This window comes from Panthera leo, chromosome B4, assembly GCF_018350215.1.
Source record: "Panthera leo isolate Ple1 chromosome B4, P.leo_Ple1_pat1.1, whole genome shotgun sequence".
Lineage (NCBI taxonomy): Eukaryota > Metazoa > Chordata > Mammalia > Carnivora > Felidae > Panthera > Panthera leo.
In genome coordinates, this window is record NC_056685.1 from 21,388,041 (window position 1) to 21,407,814 (window position 19,774).

Here is a 19,774-nt window from a genome sequence, read left to right on the forward strand (position 1 = left end):
CCCAGGTGCCCCTCAATCTTTCACATTTCTGCCAATCTGATAGACGAAAGCAGTATTTTTTGCTTCATTTGCATTTGTTTGATTTTTAATAAGGCTGAGCATTTTTTATAAGTCTGTTGGCCATTTGGATATCTTTATTTTAACAGCTTTTGAACATATTTTGCTTCGTTTTCTACTGGGCTATTCGGCATTATCTGTATGATTGGTAGGAGGCCTCAATACGTTAGGAATGTTAATATGTTATTTGCATAGGTTACTTGCACCTACTCTCCCAGTTCTTCGTTTGTCTTCCAACTGCTTTTCCTTGCTTTTGTTGTGCAGAGTTTTTCATTTTATGCCTACTTTTATTTTCCTTTATGGTCTCTGTGGAAAGATTCATGCTCAGCCCTTCCCCATTTATCTGTTCATGTATTTATTCTTTCAACGTATGTTTGTCCAGCACCTGCTACATGCCTCTAGGTATGGAGCCGAGACAGCTGCCCTCCCAAAGCATAAAGTCTGGCGGGGTGAAGCAGAACTCTCATAAGTAAACAAACATGAAGAAGACAGTTGTCACCAGGGGAACTGCTCTGAAGGCCACAGAATGGGATGATGCAGTAGGGAGAGTCTGGCATAGAAGATCTCGCCTGGGTGGTGGTGGTCACAGGGAGCCTGAGGAGGCACCATTTGAGCTACAAGATGAACAGGAGCGACAGATGGTTCCAGGCGTTAGCCCCGAGGCAGGAACGTACTTGGCAGGGTTGAGGGTACGAAAGCTACAGCAGAATGAACCTGGAGAGCCAACGGGGCAGGGTCACCCAAGGCCTGGAAGGCATAGACCAAGCACGGGGGCTTGGACTCCACCTTGAACTCTAAAAGGCACTGTGGGCGGGGTGGGGGCCGGGCGGCTCAGTCTGTTAAGCATGGGACTCTTGAAATCGGAGAGTCGTGATCTCACCGTTTGTGAGTTCGAGCCCCACTTGGGCTCTGTGCTGACAGTGTGGAGCCTGCTTGAGATTGTCTCTCTCCCTCTCTCTCTGCCCCTCCCCCATCTGCACAAGCTCTCTCTCTCTCAAAATAAACATTAAAAAAAATAATAATAATTTTAAAAAAGCCATCGGAGGGTTTTATGAAAGAGGACCAAAGCAGTAGCCTGCATTTTTCAAATATGTCTACTTTTTTATGATGAAACATATGCCAAAGTAGAGAAAATTATAATAGTCTGTTACCCACTTATCTACCCGTTTTGTGCTTACATATTTTTATGAGAATCTTACACATCTTGCCATTGAGCCCTGAACACTTCCAGTTCATCTCTAATAATTAAAGGTTTCTTTCCTTCTTCTTTTTAAGAAAATTTTTTAATGTTTTATTTATTTGTTTATTATTTTTGAGAGAGGCAGAGTGCGGGCAGGGACGCGGCAGAGAGAGAAGGAGACACAGCATCTGAAGCAGGCTCCAGGCTCTGAGCTGTCAGCAGAGAGCCCGATGTAGAGCTTAAACTCACAAGCTGTGAGATCATGACCTGAGCTGAAGTCAGACGCTTACCCGACTGAGCCACCCAGGCGCCTCCTCCTTCTTTTTTTTTTTTTTTTTTTCCTACAGAATCATAATGCCACCATCACACTAACAAAATTGACGAAGGGTTTCTTAATGTCATTTAACAGTCAGTCCATATTAAAATTTCTCCAAATTTTTCAACAGTTCAAATCAGGATTCTAACGAGCCCCACAGATTGCATTTAGTGAGACGTCTCTTTAATGCTTTTAATCTAGAGCAGAACTTGGTTCCTTTTGTCCCTCCCTCCACTATCCAACATTCTGCCTTAAACCACAGATAGTGCCCCTCTTCCATCCTTCCCTCTTTCTCATTCTTCCTTCCGTCTCTCTCCAAGAAACATTTATTAAAAGCCAAGCACAGTGCCGGGCACTGGGGAAACTCCTCGCGGTTTCTGTCTTCCTAGATGGTATATCTACCTGAGTCTCCGTTTCTCCAATGTGCTATTAACACCGTTACAGGAGTAACCAACCCGAAGGGTTTCTCCTTCTCCTGCTCAGAAAATCCAAGCATTTCCCATTTTCTGTAGAACCACGTTAGAGACATAGATGGGAATTGGGGTCCCAGCTCCACTGCTGACCAGCTCTGTGGCTCTGGGTAAGTTGCTTAATGTAGCCATGCCTCCGTTTCCCCGGTTAGCCAAGGAGGATCCTACTGCCCACTTCAAATGCTCATATCATGCAGTTGAACCAGCAAAAGATACTTGGACTTCATCTCTGGGCACCACGTTTTGGATGAGCCCGAGAGCATAGGCACTTTGGTAGCAGCCTAATTTGCCTTCTAATTAGCAAGAGCACTAGGTTAGAATACGAGCCTGGGACATGGTTCCTATTATTACCACGTTAGGAAGTGAGGATCTGATCTGGGGCCCCAGTTCTTGCTACTTGCTCATGTGAAGACCGAATAAAACAATGTATCTAAACACCTTTGCATGGTGCCTGGCACAAAGAAAGCACTCAGTAGGGCACTGTTCTTTTACTATTGTTAACACACATAGAAAAATAAAATAAATAACTGAAATATACCTGTGCAAACTTTCATGAGTTCTCCTGTTACTTAGTTTCACAGAATGTTGCTGGGTAACCTCTGGCTGGTGCAACCCAGGAACTGAATTTTTAATTTGATTTCAACTTCATTTTTAATACCCACATATGGCTCCTAGCTACCACGTAGGGCAATGAAACGGTCAGTGACCGACCAGGTCCTACTTGCCTTTTCACATGCTATGGGACGTGGGAAGCCAGTTTGCCTAACCAGTTTTGCCTCTCCAGTAATCCTCCTTGAGGCAGCAAAACTTCTCTTTTCCATTTGGGTAAACCCTGTCCTCAATATCTTCTCCTGAGATGCGTAGGTCACTCTGGCTTGGCTTGCGGTGGGGGCGGGGGAGAATCACTAGGCCAGATTGGTCAGGGTCAGCCTTGAGACTCTTGTAGGAACTATTTAGAAAGAGATGCTCTAAGGTTGCTCTGGGGGGAAGAAGATCTGCCTGGAAATTAAACCTTCAGAGAAGAAGGCAGAAGCAGGGGATGGACAGTTGCTCGATAACATTATTTGAGCACCTAGATCCAGCTTTTCCTGAAGTCATTACTATCATTACACTGTTCAGTTACATGAACCAATAAATTCTTTTAACTAATGCCGGTGTAATTAGCTATGTGTATAACTTGCCACTGTAAACATTCTGACTAATATACACCATGCTGTCTACTTGGAATCCCTTTGCATTTCTTGTCTACAAACTGAGAGCTTACTTTAAAACCTACCACAAATATCACCTCCTCTGTGAAGCCTTCCCAAAGCACAAAGGCAGAAATAATTGTTCCCTTTGTGGAATTTACATAACTCCTGTTACGTGTTTTTCTCTGCACTGAACAAAGTATATTATGGTTTAGTGTATAATCTTCCTCCATTTGCCCCTCTTCCATCTCTGAAATGTCAGTGTCCAGCATATCTCAGCACACAGCATTCACTCAACATGTAAATCGAAGATGAATTTATTTGACTTTAAGTTATCATAGCCTAGGGGCACCTGAGTGGCTCAGTCAGTTACGCATCTGACTTCGGCTCAGGTCATGATCGTGCGGTTCGTGGGTTTCAGCCCCACATCGGGCTCTCTGCCGTCAGCTTGGAGCCTGGAGCCTGGAGCCTGCTTTGGATTCTGTGTCTCCCTCTCTCTCTGCCCCTCCCCGGCTATCGCTCGCGTGCTCTCTCTCTAAAATAAATGAACATTAAAAAAAATAAAATATTAAGTTATTATATAGCCTAATATTTTACGCAGTTTGTTGCTGCCTTTATTTGTTAAAGTAAGTATTTTATTATGGTGAACTATATGAAATTGCCGATATTTGACATTTCGGGCTCCAAAAGTGGCAATTTCATATTGTCCAACATAATATATATTGATAATCATTATAGATATCCTAAGGGCGCTTTATCGTATCTGAAGTCCACAGTCAGTGGACAGAAAGATACAAGCCTGAATGCTAAGATGATAAAAGAGCGGAAAAAATTTACCAGTACCAAGGACTGTCATGAATATGTGAAAGTGTTTATTTATTTATGTGTTTTTAAAGGTTTATTTATTTATTTTGAGAGAGAGAGAGAGAGACGGTGTGAGCAGGGAAGGGGCAGAGAGAGAGGCAGAGGGAGAATCCTAAGCAGGCTCCGTGCGGCCAGCGCAAAGCCTGTTGTCGGGCTTGAACCCACGAACCGTGAGATCGTGGCCTGGCTCAAAACCGAGAGTCGGACACTTAACCGACTCGGGTACAGTTGTAAGGGCCTCACAAGGATCAATTCGCTTCATGTTCGTAACAAGCGTAGGAGGCAGGTACTACTATGATCCCCAATGGACACATGAGGAAACGGAGGCAGAGGGGTTCGGTATTTTGCCTCGGGTTGCCGAACGATTAAGAGACAGAGCCAGGATTCTAACCCAAGTAGCCTGACTGCAGGGTCCTTGTTCTGAAACACACATTACGCTAACTCTTACCCATGATGCTACATTATGCTGGCAGAACTCTGTCACCCAACAAATGTAATTCAGAAACTGCTCACTGATGGGAGTGCAAGGAAGCCGTCCCCTCTATTTACTGCTGCAGAATACATCTTCCCAAACTTAGCGGCTCGAAACCACAACTGTTCCTCGTGCTCCCGGGCTCTGTGAGTCAGGGGGTTAAGACAGGCACAGAGATGGCTTGTCTCTGCTCCATACTGCCCGGGACCTCAGACGGAAGGACGAAGTGGCTGGGGGCCACGTGACTGGGGAGTTGAGCCTAGGTGAGCCTGTGGACCTAGTGTCCACACGTGGGTCCTCTGAAAACCTGGGCCTCTCGCGGCTCGGCAGCTGGATTCGGAGAGGGTGAAGCCGGAGAAAACATTCCAAGGGTAGAAGGATGGAGCCTCAAGGCTTCTCTGGACCTGGTCTCCGAGCTGGCGTCACTGCCCTCACCTTGGCTACAGACAAGCAAGGCACTGAGGCCAGCCCAGGTTCAAGGAGGGGGAGTCAGGTTCCTCCTCTCCGTTGAAGAGGGGAGAGGTAACACTGCACGTGAGTGGGACACCGTCCCAGCCACTTTAGCAAACGACTGGTGCAGAGTCAGAGAGGCGGCTGACAGAGCAGTAGGTCCAGCTGTAGGTTACGGAACAGGCAGCCAACAGTGGCTTGAACAGCAAGAGGGGTAACTGTGTCTGGAAATGGAAGGGCCAAGGGGCAGAGCGAGTCCGGGGCTATTTAGTAGTTCAGTGATGTCATCCAGGAGCCCAGTGCTTTCCATCTTTTCACTCTGCCACCTGTACGTCGCCCATCCAAAGTGTCTCAGTCCTTCGTTTTCGGTTGGCCGCGGCAATCCCGAGCATCAGAAGGAGGCAACGTGTCAAGCAAAGAAAACGAAGGGTATTTCTTCCCACAGGTGGCTTTACGCGCCCAAGAATAACCTCGGAGCCCACTTAGCTTCAGCTCACGTTGGTCAGGGACCTGACCTTGCCCGTGTTCCCACCGTATCTGGAAAGGGCGCAGGCAAAGAAAGGGCCCATCATTTGGGCCCGTACTGTGAAGAGAAGTGAGAAGTGCTTCCGCTAATAAAAAAAGGAAGAGCGAGAATCACTCCTGAGTCACCAGTGTCTGCCACGAATGTGGGCAGCCGTCCACCTGTTTAGCAGATATTAGCTGATCGCTAACCACGCATCGGGCCTGCTAAGAGGCAGGCAGAGCAGTGAGTAAGACACAGCATCCCTGCCCTCCTAAGGCTTGCAGTCTGGTGTGGACCAGAACACGGAACAAGCAGTTATAATTAAGTACAAATGTGGCAAGTGTCAAGGAAAAAATGCATGTAATCAACGCACAGTTTGCCACAATAAAAATATTTCTTCCGGAGGTTTATTGACAGGAAAGACAAGGTTCCAGTTATAAAATCTAAAAGAAGCACAAGGTCCTTCCTAAGCCTGCAGGGTAAGCACGGAAAACGATGAGTTTTCCCACTATGGAGGAGAATGAAGCACCATACCTGGCGAATAGATGAGTCCTCATCAAAAGAAAAGTGACTCGACCGAGAGTCAGAGACGATTCATCGGGATTTACCACAGACCCAGTGAACCCTCTGAGGCTAGCCAGCCTTCCCTCCAACTGCACGCTCACCAAACAAACCTTGGATTATTCCCTCACTTACCCGCATACCAGGATGGAATTTTCCAGTGTCTGCAAAGTTACATCTGTCACCATAAAGTGGCATTTTGGTCAACTTAATGTGCGTGTGAACAGTGACCTGAAAACTGAGCAAACAGCTCTTCAAAGCCAAAAACACGGACGGGGACCCCACAGTGAGCCCCACTCTGTGCGATCCCAGGACGTGACGCCTGCCCGGTCCGTGACGGCACTAAAAACCCACCTTGTACGTTCCTTTGATAACAGCTATGGCATCGGCCAACTGCTGATTGTAGCATTTTCTTATGATGTCCTCATTCTGCAAACCAAAAAATAAATACAATGAGCACCATAATGTAGCTTCAAATATAGCTCTCACACCTACTAAGGGACTCCATATAAAACCATCGTTCAGATCATCACAAATCTTGTGAACACTTCAATTTGCAACCATTTCTCCTACACTAAAGCTATTACACTGCGGTCAATTTTTACTTACACTTAACCAAAGGCAATAGAGAGCTCACATGGATAAAATAAATACAGATCATCTGAACACGTTCTTTCGCTTCACATATCTTTTTAGTGTCTTCCTGGAACTGCTTTTAAAAGTAATAAAATCTACTTATGATTCATATCTTGTCCCGGTCCTTATACCTTTTGAATAGGATATGCGCATAAAAAGAAATCTAGAGCCACTAATCCATCAACCAGAGTGATTTTCTGATTAATCAAATCACTTGACCACTGTTTTGGATAACAATGAAAGATAGTACATTAAAAAAAAACTCACAAATCTTGATTTTGATGTCAATTCTGATTCCAGCATGGAGTGCAAACAACGATTAGGTTTTAGAGTCAGACAGAATTGGATTTCAGTATCATTGTGCCACTTTCAATCTGTCTGACCTGAAGCAGGTTACCTGACCTTGGCATCTCGGTTTCCTTATCTGTAGATTAGGGGTGATCAGGTTTCATTTAAGCATGCACTTAAGGAGGAAACACATTTAGAAGGCTTAGTGTTGGGCGCCTCGCTGGCTCAGTCGGTTGAGCGTCCGACTTCAGCTCGGGTCATGATCTCGTGCTTCATGGGTTCCAGCCCCGCGTCCGGCTCTGTGCTGACAGCTCAGGGCCTGGAACCTGCTTTGGACTCTGTGTTTCCCTCTCTCTGCCCGTCCCCCACTCGTGTTCTGTCTCTGTCTCTCAAAAATGAGTAAACATTAAAAAAAAAAATTTAAAAGGCTTAGTGTGGCTCTTAGAATGGTGAGATGAGATTTTTGTTTTATAGCTGAGAAGTAACAGTACATGTTCTTTTTTTTTTTTTTTTTTTTTTTTTTGAGATAGAGAGCAGGGGTGGAGGCCAGGGGGGAAGGAGGAGAGACGGAACCTCTCAAACAGGCTCCATGTGTGGAGCCCAACATGGGGCTCGATCCCAAAACCCTGAGATCACGACCCAAGCCGAAATCAAGAGTCGGATGCTCAACTGACTGAGCCAGCCACTCAGGCGCCCCCCCCATACCTGTTCTTAATGACAGATGCGTACGCTAACCTGACCAAAGATTTTAGAAAATTCCTTGAAACAGCAGAATTTTCAAGCCTTTGGCTCCTACAGAGATAATAAGCACAAATAAGGATATAAAATTGTGCTTAAGAGTCAGATCTCAAGCATCAAACTGGCTGGCTGGGAACATAAACCCTGATGTTTTGTTTTAACCGGTGGCCTTGAGCAAGTGAATTAAACTTTCTGGGCCTCAGTTTCCTCATCTGTGAAAGAAGGATAATAATAATTGCACCTACTTTATGAGGTGAGTGTGAGAATTAAATTAATTTGTGTACAGAGCACTCACAAAGTTTCTGGCTCAAAGTAAAGCTACTATTTGTATTATCTACTCTATGAGACACAACGTAGGCAAATAAAATCGCCCTCATGAGTTGCTAAATTCAAACCTGCAGTAGGTATCTACCTAAGCAGGCGATCAAGCCATATAAAACAAAGGAAATGAGAGAGTTTGTACCTCTTGATAGTGTTTTTCGATTGTTAGGATCCTGTCATGCAGAGCAGTGAACAGGTTGAAAGACTCCTCTTTAAGACGGTCCTCAAACTTCAGCTGAAGCAATTCTCTGAGGAACCCAAAATCCACCTGAAGAGATCTAATGACCTAAAAATGGAAAAAACCTACATTATTGTAGAGAGTAAGGGCGCTCTGTGTAAAGGTTCTAGCACATTGCCTGGTTCCGGGCACAGAGAAGCAAATTTTGCCACCGCAAGGTAAGCAAGCCTCTTTGGCAAACTGATTATTTTAGGCTGATTCTTTTTAAGAAACTGCAAACACAGGAGAAGCTCTGAAAACTGAGTATACGCTTCCCTTTTATAAGAGACATTTACATTTATAAGGGAAATCACCACTTGTAAGGGTGTCTCTTTAGCTGTACCAGCAAGAGGGGCATGACGCAAAATCTTTAGAGACCATTTTTTTTAAAGTTTATTTATTTATTTTTGAGAGAGAGAGAGAGAGAGAGGGAGAGAGCACACGTGAGCAGGGGAAGGGTAGAGAGAGAGGGAGAGAGAGAATCCCAAGCAGGCTCTGTGCTGTCAGCACATAGCCCAAAATGTGGGACTTGATCTCATGAACCATGATATCACGACCCGAGCCAAGATCATGGGGGATGCTTAACCGACTGAGCCACCCAGACTCCCCTAGAAAGTCTTATGTTGACTTAACTCTGCATAACTACCATACCCTTGTTTATTGAGCTTTTCCTGGTAACCTCCCATAACTGTGCCCTACCTCCCCCAACATCTTCTTTTGTGTTTAGTTGAAGGTGGTATTTAAGGTGACGGCTTCCGCCATTTCAGCGTTACTCAGTTTTTCTGGGTCTCTCCCATATATGCAGGGGGTGTACGTGTCACAAAATTGTTTGATTTTCTCCTGTTAATCTGTCAAACATCAATCTGATTCTTAGACCAGCCAGATGAATATTGAAGGGTCAATAAAAATTTCTCCTCCCCAACATGAGCATATGGTCTGGAATGTGGTCAGGGGCTTGTCCTGCCTTTTAAGAATACCTCTGAAATATGGTGCACATTGGAGAACTCCAGTTAACTTGCTAAATTAACATATGCTAATGGAGTAAGGGAGAGAAGGTTCCTGGTGGTTTCTTCCTAAATGGAACAAAATACCTGGGTTATTAACAACAACCCTTTATCACACCTCAAAAAGTATCATCCAAGATATGGATTTTAAATCAGAAAAGATAGGAAAAAATTCATATTTGTTGTGAATTTACTAGCCAAACATTTAAATATATAACTAGCATGGTGGCTAAGAATCATTTCTGATCATCATCAAAACATACAATGTGTTTTTGTGAAGATATAATGGCCAAAAAGCTCCCGAATTTAGTGAAAGATAGACTCGAGATGCTGAACAAACTTCATGCAGGATAAATACATATGAACCACACCTAGGTACATAACAATTCAACTGCTGAAAACCACAGGTAAAAAGAAAATCTTTTTTTAGGGGCACCTGGGTGGCTTAGTCATCGGTTGAGTGCCCAAATCTTGATTTTGGCTCAGGTCATATCCCAGGGTCATGGGATTGAGTCCCACATCAGTATGGAGCCTGCTTAAGACTCTCTCTCTCTCTCTCTCTCTCATTCCCTCTCTTCTTCTGCCCCTCTCCCCTCCCCTCATGTGTACACTCTGTCCCTCTCTCTCTCTCTAAAGGTAAAAAAAAAAACAAAAAACACTTTTTTTTTTTTCTTAAGTAAACTCTATGCCCTATCATGACCTTGAGATCAAGAGTGGCATACTTTACCAACAGAGCCAGCCAGGCGCCTCAAAAAGAAAATCTTGAAAGCAGTCAGAAAGGAAAACGAGTATATACAGGGGAATAACTTTTGAAATGATTGATGTTTTCTTATTAGAAAGCATGGAAGTCAGAGGCACAATGTTACAGCAAAAAGTAAAAAAGTACATATCAGTCAAAAATGCTATAATCAATGTAACATTTTAAATAAAGAAAACTATGAGAATTCATTGCCCAAGACAAGAATTGCTAAAGAAATTCCTTCAGGCTAAAAAGAAATATTACAGGCTGGAAACTTAGACTTTCAGGAAAGAGTGAAGAGCATTGGAAATAGTAAATATCCAAGCAAATATAAAAGACTAGTTTTACCTCTTATTAGTTTAATATATATAGGAATGTTTAAAGAGATTTTTTTTAATGTTCATTCATTTTTGAGAGAGAGACAGAGTATGAGTGGGGAGGGGCAGAGAGAGAGGGAGACACAGAACTTGAAGCGGGCTCCAGGCTCTGAGCTGTCTGCACAGAGCCCGATGCGGGGCTCAAGCTCACGAGCTGTGGGATCACGACCTGAGCCAAAGTCAGACGCTTAACTAACTGACTGAGCCACCCAGGAGCCCTTAGGTTGGATTTTTAAAACCTGCTATATATAATTTGTAAAAGACATACTAAGGCACAACACAGAAATGAGGTCAGTGTAAGAATGAGAAAGATTTATCAGGCAAACACTATATCAAAGAATGTTGATATAGGTATATTAGTATTGAAGAGAATGGTAAAAATATAGATAGATATAGATATAGATTCACATACATATAGATTCATATACATATATACATACACGTATACACATACATATATATTCACATACATATATGTTCATAGACATATATATACACATACACATATACACATACATGTATATACGCTCTCAACTCTTAACAAGTGCAGCTTATCTTTAATTTCCCATATCCAGGGCACAATGACAAAGACCGACCTCACACGAACACAAGTTGCAAACAAACACCAAATGATTTGTCTCACAACGAGTTTTTACTGACAACAAAGGACTGAAGTTAAAAATCAACAACATCAGAATAACTAAAAAGCATACTTGGAAAATGTTAGAGTATTTCAATCTAATACCGATAAATATTAATAGCAATAACTAATAAAAATAATTAGTATTATGAATACCAATAAAAATACTATATTTCAGAATTTGTGGAATGAAAGTAAAAAAGTACTTTATGGGAAATATAAGACTGTAAATGCTTATCAAAGAAAAGAGGAGGCCTCAAAAACAATGATCTATAGGCTTTGGTAGCTGATAACCCAATATCCATTACACTGGTTCTTCCTTTCTGAGAGGACCAGGACTTTTTGGAACAGAAATATGTCTAGTTAAAATGCTCTCTTCTCTAGGGGCGCTTGGGTGGCTCAGTCGGTTAAGTGTCCGACTTCGGCTCAGGTCATGATCTCATAGTCAGTGGGTTCGGGCCCCACGTCAGGCTCTGTGCTGACAGCTCAGAACCTGGAACCTGCTTCGGATTCTGTCTCCCTCTCTCTCTGCCCCTCCCCTGCATCTCAAAAATAAATAAACATTAAATAAAAATGTTCACTTCTCTAGAACCCCGTCCAGTTAAAGGGGTCAAGGGATACAGTTAAGGCCAACGATGAACAAGCGGGGGTTTTCTATGGGGTTTTCTGCTTTCCTCACATGGTTGCCGCCCCCTTTACTTCTCTCCTCTTCTCCTTCCTCCATGAACAGCAAATGGAGACTGGAAGTGAAACAGCCATCTTGCTACTATGAGGCCAGAAATACGAAAGCAAAACCATGCACTAATAATGGAGATTTGAAAAAATAAAACAAGTCTGGTATATAGATAACAACAGAGAGCTACTGCCCCAACTATGGATTATCTAACTCTGACTGACCTATGGGATTAAGGCACGATAGTTGCAGTTTCTTTTTTTTTATTTTTCATTAAAAAAATTTTTTTTAATGTCTTATTTATTTTGGGGAGACAGAGAGACAGAGTGCAAGCAGGGGAGGGGCAGAGAGAGAGGGAGACACAGAATCTGAAGCAGGCTCCAGGCTCCGAGCGGTGAGCACAGAGCCTGACGCAGGGCTCGAACCCACAGAAGGACCATGAGATCATGACCCAAGATGAAGTCAGATGCCTAACCGACTGAGCCACCCAGGTGCCTCTTCAAGTTTTTTTTATTATTTTAATGTTTTATTTATTTTGGGGAGACAGAGGGACAGAGTGTAAGCAGGGGAGCCACGATAGTTGCATTTTCTAAAAATAGAGTGATATGCCATCCTAACTGACACTGAGATCCAACTCGAGCAATTAGACAAAGGAAAACTGAGCGAACCCAAAACAGCAGCAAAAATTAAATAATAAAGATAAGAAATTTATGTACTAGAAATGAAGATATGATGGAGAGGATTAATAAATCTACAAGTTGAGTCTCTGAAAAATTTAATGAAATAGATAAAACTGCCAAGATTCATCTAGGGAAAAACGAGTGTGCGGACAAAATTATAGTTTTTTAAAATATATAACTACAGATACAATAAAGATTTAAGAATAATAAGAGAAGACAGTAATTTAAAAATTTGCCGTTCTGAATACTTTGGTAGAAAAACATGTCAAAACTGACCCAAGAAGATTTAAGAAAACCTTAATATATCCATAACAAAATCAAAATAGCAATGAAAGTAGGCACATTCAGTTTTACAAGTGACTTCTAACAAATAAAGAAACAGGTAATTCCAACCTCATGTCAATTATTCCAGAGAAAAGAGTCAGGAACATCTCACAGCTCATTTTATAAAGGTACTAAGACCCTGGTGCCAAGATTGAACAATAGTGTAAGAAGAAAAGAAAATTACAGGACAATCTCTTAGGAACATGAATGAAAACAATCATTGGTAAAATGATAGCAAATGATGCAGAAAGCAGAAAGAATTATTATGGTCCAGCTGGGTTCATTCCGGGTTTACTATTCAAAAATCAGTTTTCCTCAACATCACTCATCATCAGTGAAATACAAATCAAAACCACGGTGAGATACCACCTGACACCTGTCAGAATGGCCAACATGAACAACTCAGGCAGCAACAGATGTTGGCGAGGATGTGGAGAAAGAGGCTCTCTTTTGCATTGTTGGTGGCAATGCAAGCTGGGGCAGCCACTCTGGAAAACAGTATGGAGGTTCCTCAAAAAACTAAAAATAGAACTGTTCTATGGTCCAGCAATTGCACTACTAGGTATTTATCCAAGGGATGCAGGTGTGCTGTTTCGAAGGGGCACCTGCACCCCAATATTTATAGCAGCACTATTGACAATAGCCAAAGTATGGAAAGAGCTCAAATGTCCATTGACAGGTAAATGGATAAAGAAGATGTACACACACACACACACACACACACACACACACACACTGGAATATTACTCGGTAATCAAAAAGAATGAAATCTTGCGATTTTCAATTACGTGGAGGGAACTGGAGGGTATTATGTTAAGCGAAATTAGAGAAAGACAAATATCATATGACTTCACTCATATGAGGAATTTAAGATACAAAGCAGATGAACATAGGGGAAGGAAGCTAAAATAATATAAAAACAGGGAGTGGGAGAAAACATAAGAGACTCTTAAATACAGAGAAGAAACAGAGGGTTGCTGGAGGGGTTGCGGGAGGGGGAATGGTCTAAATGGGTAAGGAGCATTAAGGAATCTACTCCTGAAATCATTGTTGCACCATATGCTAACTAACTTGGATGTAAATTAAACAATAAACAAATTAAAAAAAGAAGATTACGGGAATAAAAAAAGAAATCAGTTTTCACCACATCATCACGTAAAGGAGAAAAGCCATATGATTCAGTGGATCCATGAAAAGCATTCAAATCCAGTCATTCATGATATTTTTTAAAATGCCTCTTATTAATTAAAAATAGAGGAAACACTCTTAATCTGATTTAAGCATATTGTGTCAGAATTTGGTTCAGTTATATCTTAGAACTCCAAATAACAGAAGTGTCAATGAGAAATTATTTCTCTTTCACTGGAAATTGATGTGGGCAATCAGTGGTGAAAATGACACAAGTCCCTCCCATTCTATCACTCCGCTGCATGCACTGCCTCAAAATCACGGTACAAACGTTAGCACCCCTGTTCTAGGCACAGAAATAAGGAAAAGAAGGAAAGGAAGGGAAGGAAAGTGGGAAGGAGGAAGGAAGGGAGGGAGGGAGAAGAGGTGGAGGGAGGAGTGAAGTACAAAATGCACAAAATGAGTGCACATGAACTGTTCACTAAGGAAGGTTCCCCAAAGTTGCCACATAATATTTCCACCTAATTCTACTGACCAGAAGTCAGTCATTCGGACGCGCCAAACTGCACAGGAAATGAAGTTATAAAACCGTTCTGAAGGCATTAGGAAAGACAATAAATTAGCAAGTATGTAAGAAAATAACTTTCAAAAGTTATGAGTTGGGGTGTAAATTGGTACAATCTCCGTGTAGGGCAATTTGGCAATATCCTTCAAAGTGACTAATGGATACATCCTCTGACTCAGAAATTCCACTTTTAAATTTATGCCACAAATTTGCTGGCTTATGAGTATGTACAGAATTATTCATCGCAGTAGAAGATTTAAGATGACCAAAACGTCCATTAATAGAGGGATAGTTAAATAAATGATGCACATTTTATGATATGATGTACTTTTGAAATAGGCAAGGAAACTATGTATCAATATGGAATGATTTTCAAGTTATATTGTTGAGTGAAAAAACAGAAACAAGGACACAAGAGTATTTATAGTTGTATGCTATCCCGTGTGACAGTTTTATTGATTAGGGACCTTAATAACTCTTGATATCCGATGTGTATGAAATGTGCTGTTTCTTAACAATCAAGAAAGATCCAGAGGAAATATGATGGAATGTCAAGATTCGACAAAGCTGTATGATGGGTAACCCAAGTTATTCATTGTAGTATTCGCCACATTTTTCTACACACAAAAAGTATTTTACAATTTTTAAAAGGTATCATAAATAGTCTACGGCCATACCAGCCTGAAAACGCACGATCTCGTCTGATCTTGGAAGGTATCATAAATAGAAAATGTTCACAGATGTCAAAAGAATTTCAAGGAGAGTAACAACACACTTCGCAAAACATATATGCGCATGATGTAAATACAAGCAGTAGTGTATACAAATTATTTAAAAAAATACAGCTCTCATCCAATTCAGCTTGTAAAAGATGCTAATATTTAAAATTTTTTACTCATTTCCATTCTGTGAAGGAAAGAGACATAAAGGTAAACAACACCTAAAATAATCTCAGAAGTTTCTAAATAAATCCAGCTTTACCTGAACTAGCTTCTCTGTAGATGAACTCAACTCTTTCAACGGCAAAATTTCATTGGAATCTGTTTGAGTAGCATGGTCTGTGCTGAAAAAGCCAATCTTCAAATCATCGGAAATTTTAAGTCTGGAAAAAATAAACGGAGATTAAAAGTGCTTTATAGAATAGGTATTTCCTTTAACATGTGTGTTATTCCACGTATTTTTGTGTAAATCATGTTATACATATTTTTAAAGTCTACCTAGTTTGAGAGAGAGAGAGCGAGCATGTGTGGGGCAGGGCAAAGAGACAGGGAGAGAAAGAATCTCAAAGAGGTTCCGCACTGTCAGCATAGAGCCTGATGGGGCCTCGAACCCACGAACCGTGAGATCATGACCTGAGCCAAAATCAAGATTTGGATGCTTAACCGACTCAGCCACCCAGGTGCCCCAAATCATATTATATTTTAAAGATTCAAAGGGACCTGTGGGGTGAGGAAAGTTCTGAATTAGCTGCTCATGATTTGGGGTTTTCACCAGGACTCTGCTGGATTATCAGATTCCTTGCACTGGGCATATTGCTCTACTGGTACTCATCTTAATTCCATTCTCTGAGTTATGATCAATTTGAGCCTCCTTTTAATATCCTATCTACCGTTTTACCTGTGCTACTGCTTAAACCCATTATAAATTATACACAGGCATACAAGCAAAAATACTTTGAGACAGGGGTTCTTGAAATGTGGCCCGAGGACCCCTGGAGTTCCAGGACACCCTTCCAGGGAGTCCACAAGGTCAAAATTATTTTCATAATAGTATTAAGATTTTTTTTTTTTTTTTAAGAGAGAAAGAGTGCACAAGCAGGGGAGAGGGAGAGGGAGAGAGAATCTTGAGCAGGCTCCATGCTCTGGCAGGACTGGATTCCACACGGGGCTGGATTCCACGACCATGGATGGGATCATGACCTGAGCCGAAATCAAGCCAGACGCTCGACCAAATGAGCCACCCTGGCACCCCGATAGCATTAAAATTTTATTTTCCTTTTCCACCATCACGCTCTCCCAAGCGTTCAGTGGAGTTTTCAGAAGCTACAGGTTATGTGAGCATAAGACATGAATGTAGAAGCAGATATGAGAATTCAGCTACCCCACGAAGCCGGGCACTGAAAAGGTTTGCAAAAATGTAAAGCAATGACACTATACTCATTAAAGTTCTTGTTTTCAAAAATCAAGTTCATTTTTCTTTAAACTGTGTTATTTACTTTTTTTTATTTTATTAAAAAAAATTTTTTTTAACGTTTTATTTATTTTTGAGACAGAGAGAGACAGAGCATGAACGGGGGAGGGGCAGAGAGAGAGGGAGACACAGAATCCGAAGCAGGCTCCAGGCTCTGAGCCATCAGCCCAGAGCCCGACGCGGGGCTCGAACTCACGGACAGCGAGATCATGACCTGAGCCGAAGTCGGACGCCCAACCGACTGAGCCACCCAGGCTCCCCTGTGTTATTTACTTTAACATAGAATTGGTTTACCATTATTTTCAATGAATTAATATATGTATATTCTTCACTTCTCCTTGTAAAATTCTAATACGGTTACCATGAATAATAGGCATCAACCAAAGCTCTTTGAGGTCCCCAGGAATGATCACAGTTCCCAGAACCAAACAATTTGAGGATTCTTCTTTGGGATTATGACACCACCATACTGTATTTGATTTTCAGACTCCGTTTCTTGAGAAATCTGAGTAGGCAAGGAGTTTAAGTATTTGTAAACTCTTCCTACCGACCTTGAATGATGGCTATCGTAAACAGTAAAAAGAAAGCCAATTTTCTGGATTCACTCCGTCAATGTGATCAAACTTACCACAACTACCAGCTTCTAAAATGTCAGCTCAACAAAGAAAGCCACGAAAGCCCAAGGAGAATCACCAGACTTTTCAGGGCAGACCCCGAAGAAGACAGAGTGCTTCTATCTTCCGTTGTCTGCTGACCAGCTGACCCTGCTGGGAGCACCCCCCTGCAACCCTTTCCCTCCTTATTTGCTGGCAGAGTCTCACATGTATCTCCCACAGAAATCAGGGCAGGGTGATCATATTTCCACTGTCGAGGGTAACTCTTGTCTTGTCTCCATCACAGAGATCCCATTCTTCTGGACAGATGTTTTAGGGGAGGGTGTGGAACTTGCTTCTGGCAAGAATGACCCGAGGAAAGATATGTTGGGGGCTTGTGGGAAAGCTTTTTACACTCTGACACCGACAGGGCACCAGGGGAGAGTTTTCCTCTGTGACCGAACACTGCCTTGCGTGGAAGCGATGCCAAGAAGTGCCACGGCCATCTGGTGACCACAAGTGGGGGCAGTCAGAGGGCAAAGCTCGTACATGAATGGTGAGCTGTTAAAAAAAAACAAGTAATTTTCGCTGATGACTTTGTTTAGCCATTGAATCAACTAGCTCTAAAGCCCGCCATACCTCTGGTCTTCCTGCATCATATAATAAACGCACCAATTGTTGAGAGTTTCTGTTAATCGTGGCTGAACGCTTCCTGGTATTCTAGCTATGTGATATGATGTAAATTACCTAACTTTCTGGGCCTTAATTTCTTCTTATGAAAAAAAAATAGTGCCTATTTCATACAGTTATTGTCAGGATTAGTGTGTTAATACCCAGAAGCACTTTGAATGATGCATGTCACATAGTAAGCCCTTAAGAAATGTTAACTGCTGGGGCTCCTGGGTGACTCAGTGGGTTAAGTATCCGACTTTGGCTGAGGTCATGATCTCACGGTTCGTGGGTTCGAGCCTCGCACGGGGCTCTGTGTTGCTAGCTCGGAGCTTGCTTCAGATGCTGTGTCTCCCTCTCTCTCTGACCCTCCCCTGCTCACACTCTGTCTCTCTCTCAAAAATTAATAAACATTAAAAAAAAAAAGTTCACTTTTTTTCAAAATGTTCACTGCTATTGGTGTGGTGATGGCAATTGTTACTATCATTATTATGGTCTGAAGTATCATTTTTTCATCACGTTTGGAAAAAACCATTGTAGTCTAGTACTATTCAACCAAGAAAGGTGAAATTTAAATTCATAAATTTTTAAGCACTTAATATAATGATTTTCAACTACTCCCACTAAATTTTCAACTCATCTTCTGCACACTCATCAATATCAGACTGATGACAAATCTCATCAGTAGTGTTATCCAGATGGGGAGGGAGCACCGGTAATGTTGTACACCTCAGTTCCAATTCATATTTTCAGTGTTTTTCCACAGAAAATTGTATTTTAGATTTGGCCTAATTTCATTTTAGGAATCTGTATCTTTTTCGCACTAACACAGTACTATTGGAAGAGGCCATCTCCTTGGTCCCTGAGTGTCCCTGTACATTCTTTCTGCATATGCCAAGAATGCAAAATCCTGACCACTCTTTCCGCAGGCCATTCCTCAGAGTTGAGTTTGCAGTGAGCAATCTTGAAGGATGAGGTAATGCCTTTCCTCTGCCAAGAAGTAGGCTGATACTGTTTACTATAAAGAGTGGCGAGCTCAGGGATCCCCTCCTTTAATGCAACACGCTGTGTATATAGGTATCTGTGACGGGTCTTCAGTGTTAGCCTCATGGCACTGCAGGGGCATGGCAAATCATCGGAAATAAGCATGAAAGTCTGGACAGTGCTTTTGCAATGATGATAAAGTCCTTTGTCTTTGACCCAGGAGTCTTGTGTCTTCTGCTGACAGCCATGAAACAAGCAAACTTGTTAGCTTATAAGTAGGGTAAGATCTCAAACACTACAGAGTCCTTGACAGGTACCTGACCCATAAATCCTCTCAATAAATGCTTCTTGTATTGAATTTTTTATATTTATTTTATTTTTAAAAAGTTTTTTATTTAAGTAATCTCTACACCCAACATGGGGCTCAAACTCATGACCCTGAGATCAAGAGGTGCATGTTCTTCTGACTGAACCAGCCACACACCTCTGTATCGAATTTTTTTATGACTAAGATATAGCAATTAACTAAAAAGATCACCAATATTTAAAGCTTTGTCTACCTGACATTTACAACCATTTTTGAAAATAATTTGTGAAAACCACCAAGTTGTAATTATTATGTTAAAATTCAGTATATTTATGTATATACTGTATATTTATGTATAAATTCAGTATATTATGTTAAAATTCAGTATATTTATGTATAAATTCAGTATATTATGTTAAAATTCGGTATACTACACTATAGAAATGGATGAATGTTATTATCTATGATAAGAATTTTTTTAATTTTTTTAATGTTTATTTTTGAGAGAGAGAGACACACAAGAGCATGAGCGGGGGAGGGGCAGAGAGAGAGGGAGACACAGAATTCCAAGCAGGCTCCAGGCTCCGAGCTGTCAGCACAGAGCCCGAAGGGGGGGCGGGGGGGGGGGGGCGGCTC

General features: G+C 41.8%; 1 protein-coding gene across 2 annotated transcripts in view; it reads right to left on the reverse strand.

Annotated features, from left to right (window-relative positions):
* CB4H10orf67 (chromosome B4 C10orf67 homolog) overlaps nucleotides 1-19,774 on the reverse strand; it is a 160,536-nt gene that overhangs the window by 128,711 nt on the left and 12,051 nt on the right. For both annotated transcript variants that reach the window (XM_042945106.1, XM_042945107.1), the window contains exons 2-4: nucleotides 15,377-15,497; nucleotides 8,191-8,334; nucleotides 6,420-6,494 (exon numbers count right to left, since the gene is read on the reverse strand). In XM_042945106.1, coding sequence (XP_042801040.1) covers nucleotides 6,420-6,494; nucleotides 8,191-8,334; nucleotides 15,377-15,497 — 340 coding nt within the window. The remainder of the gene's footprint in view (nucleotides 1-6,419; nucleotides 6,495-8,190; nucleotides 8,335-15,376; nucleotides 15,498-19,774) is intronic.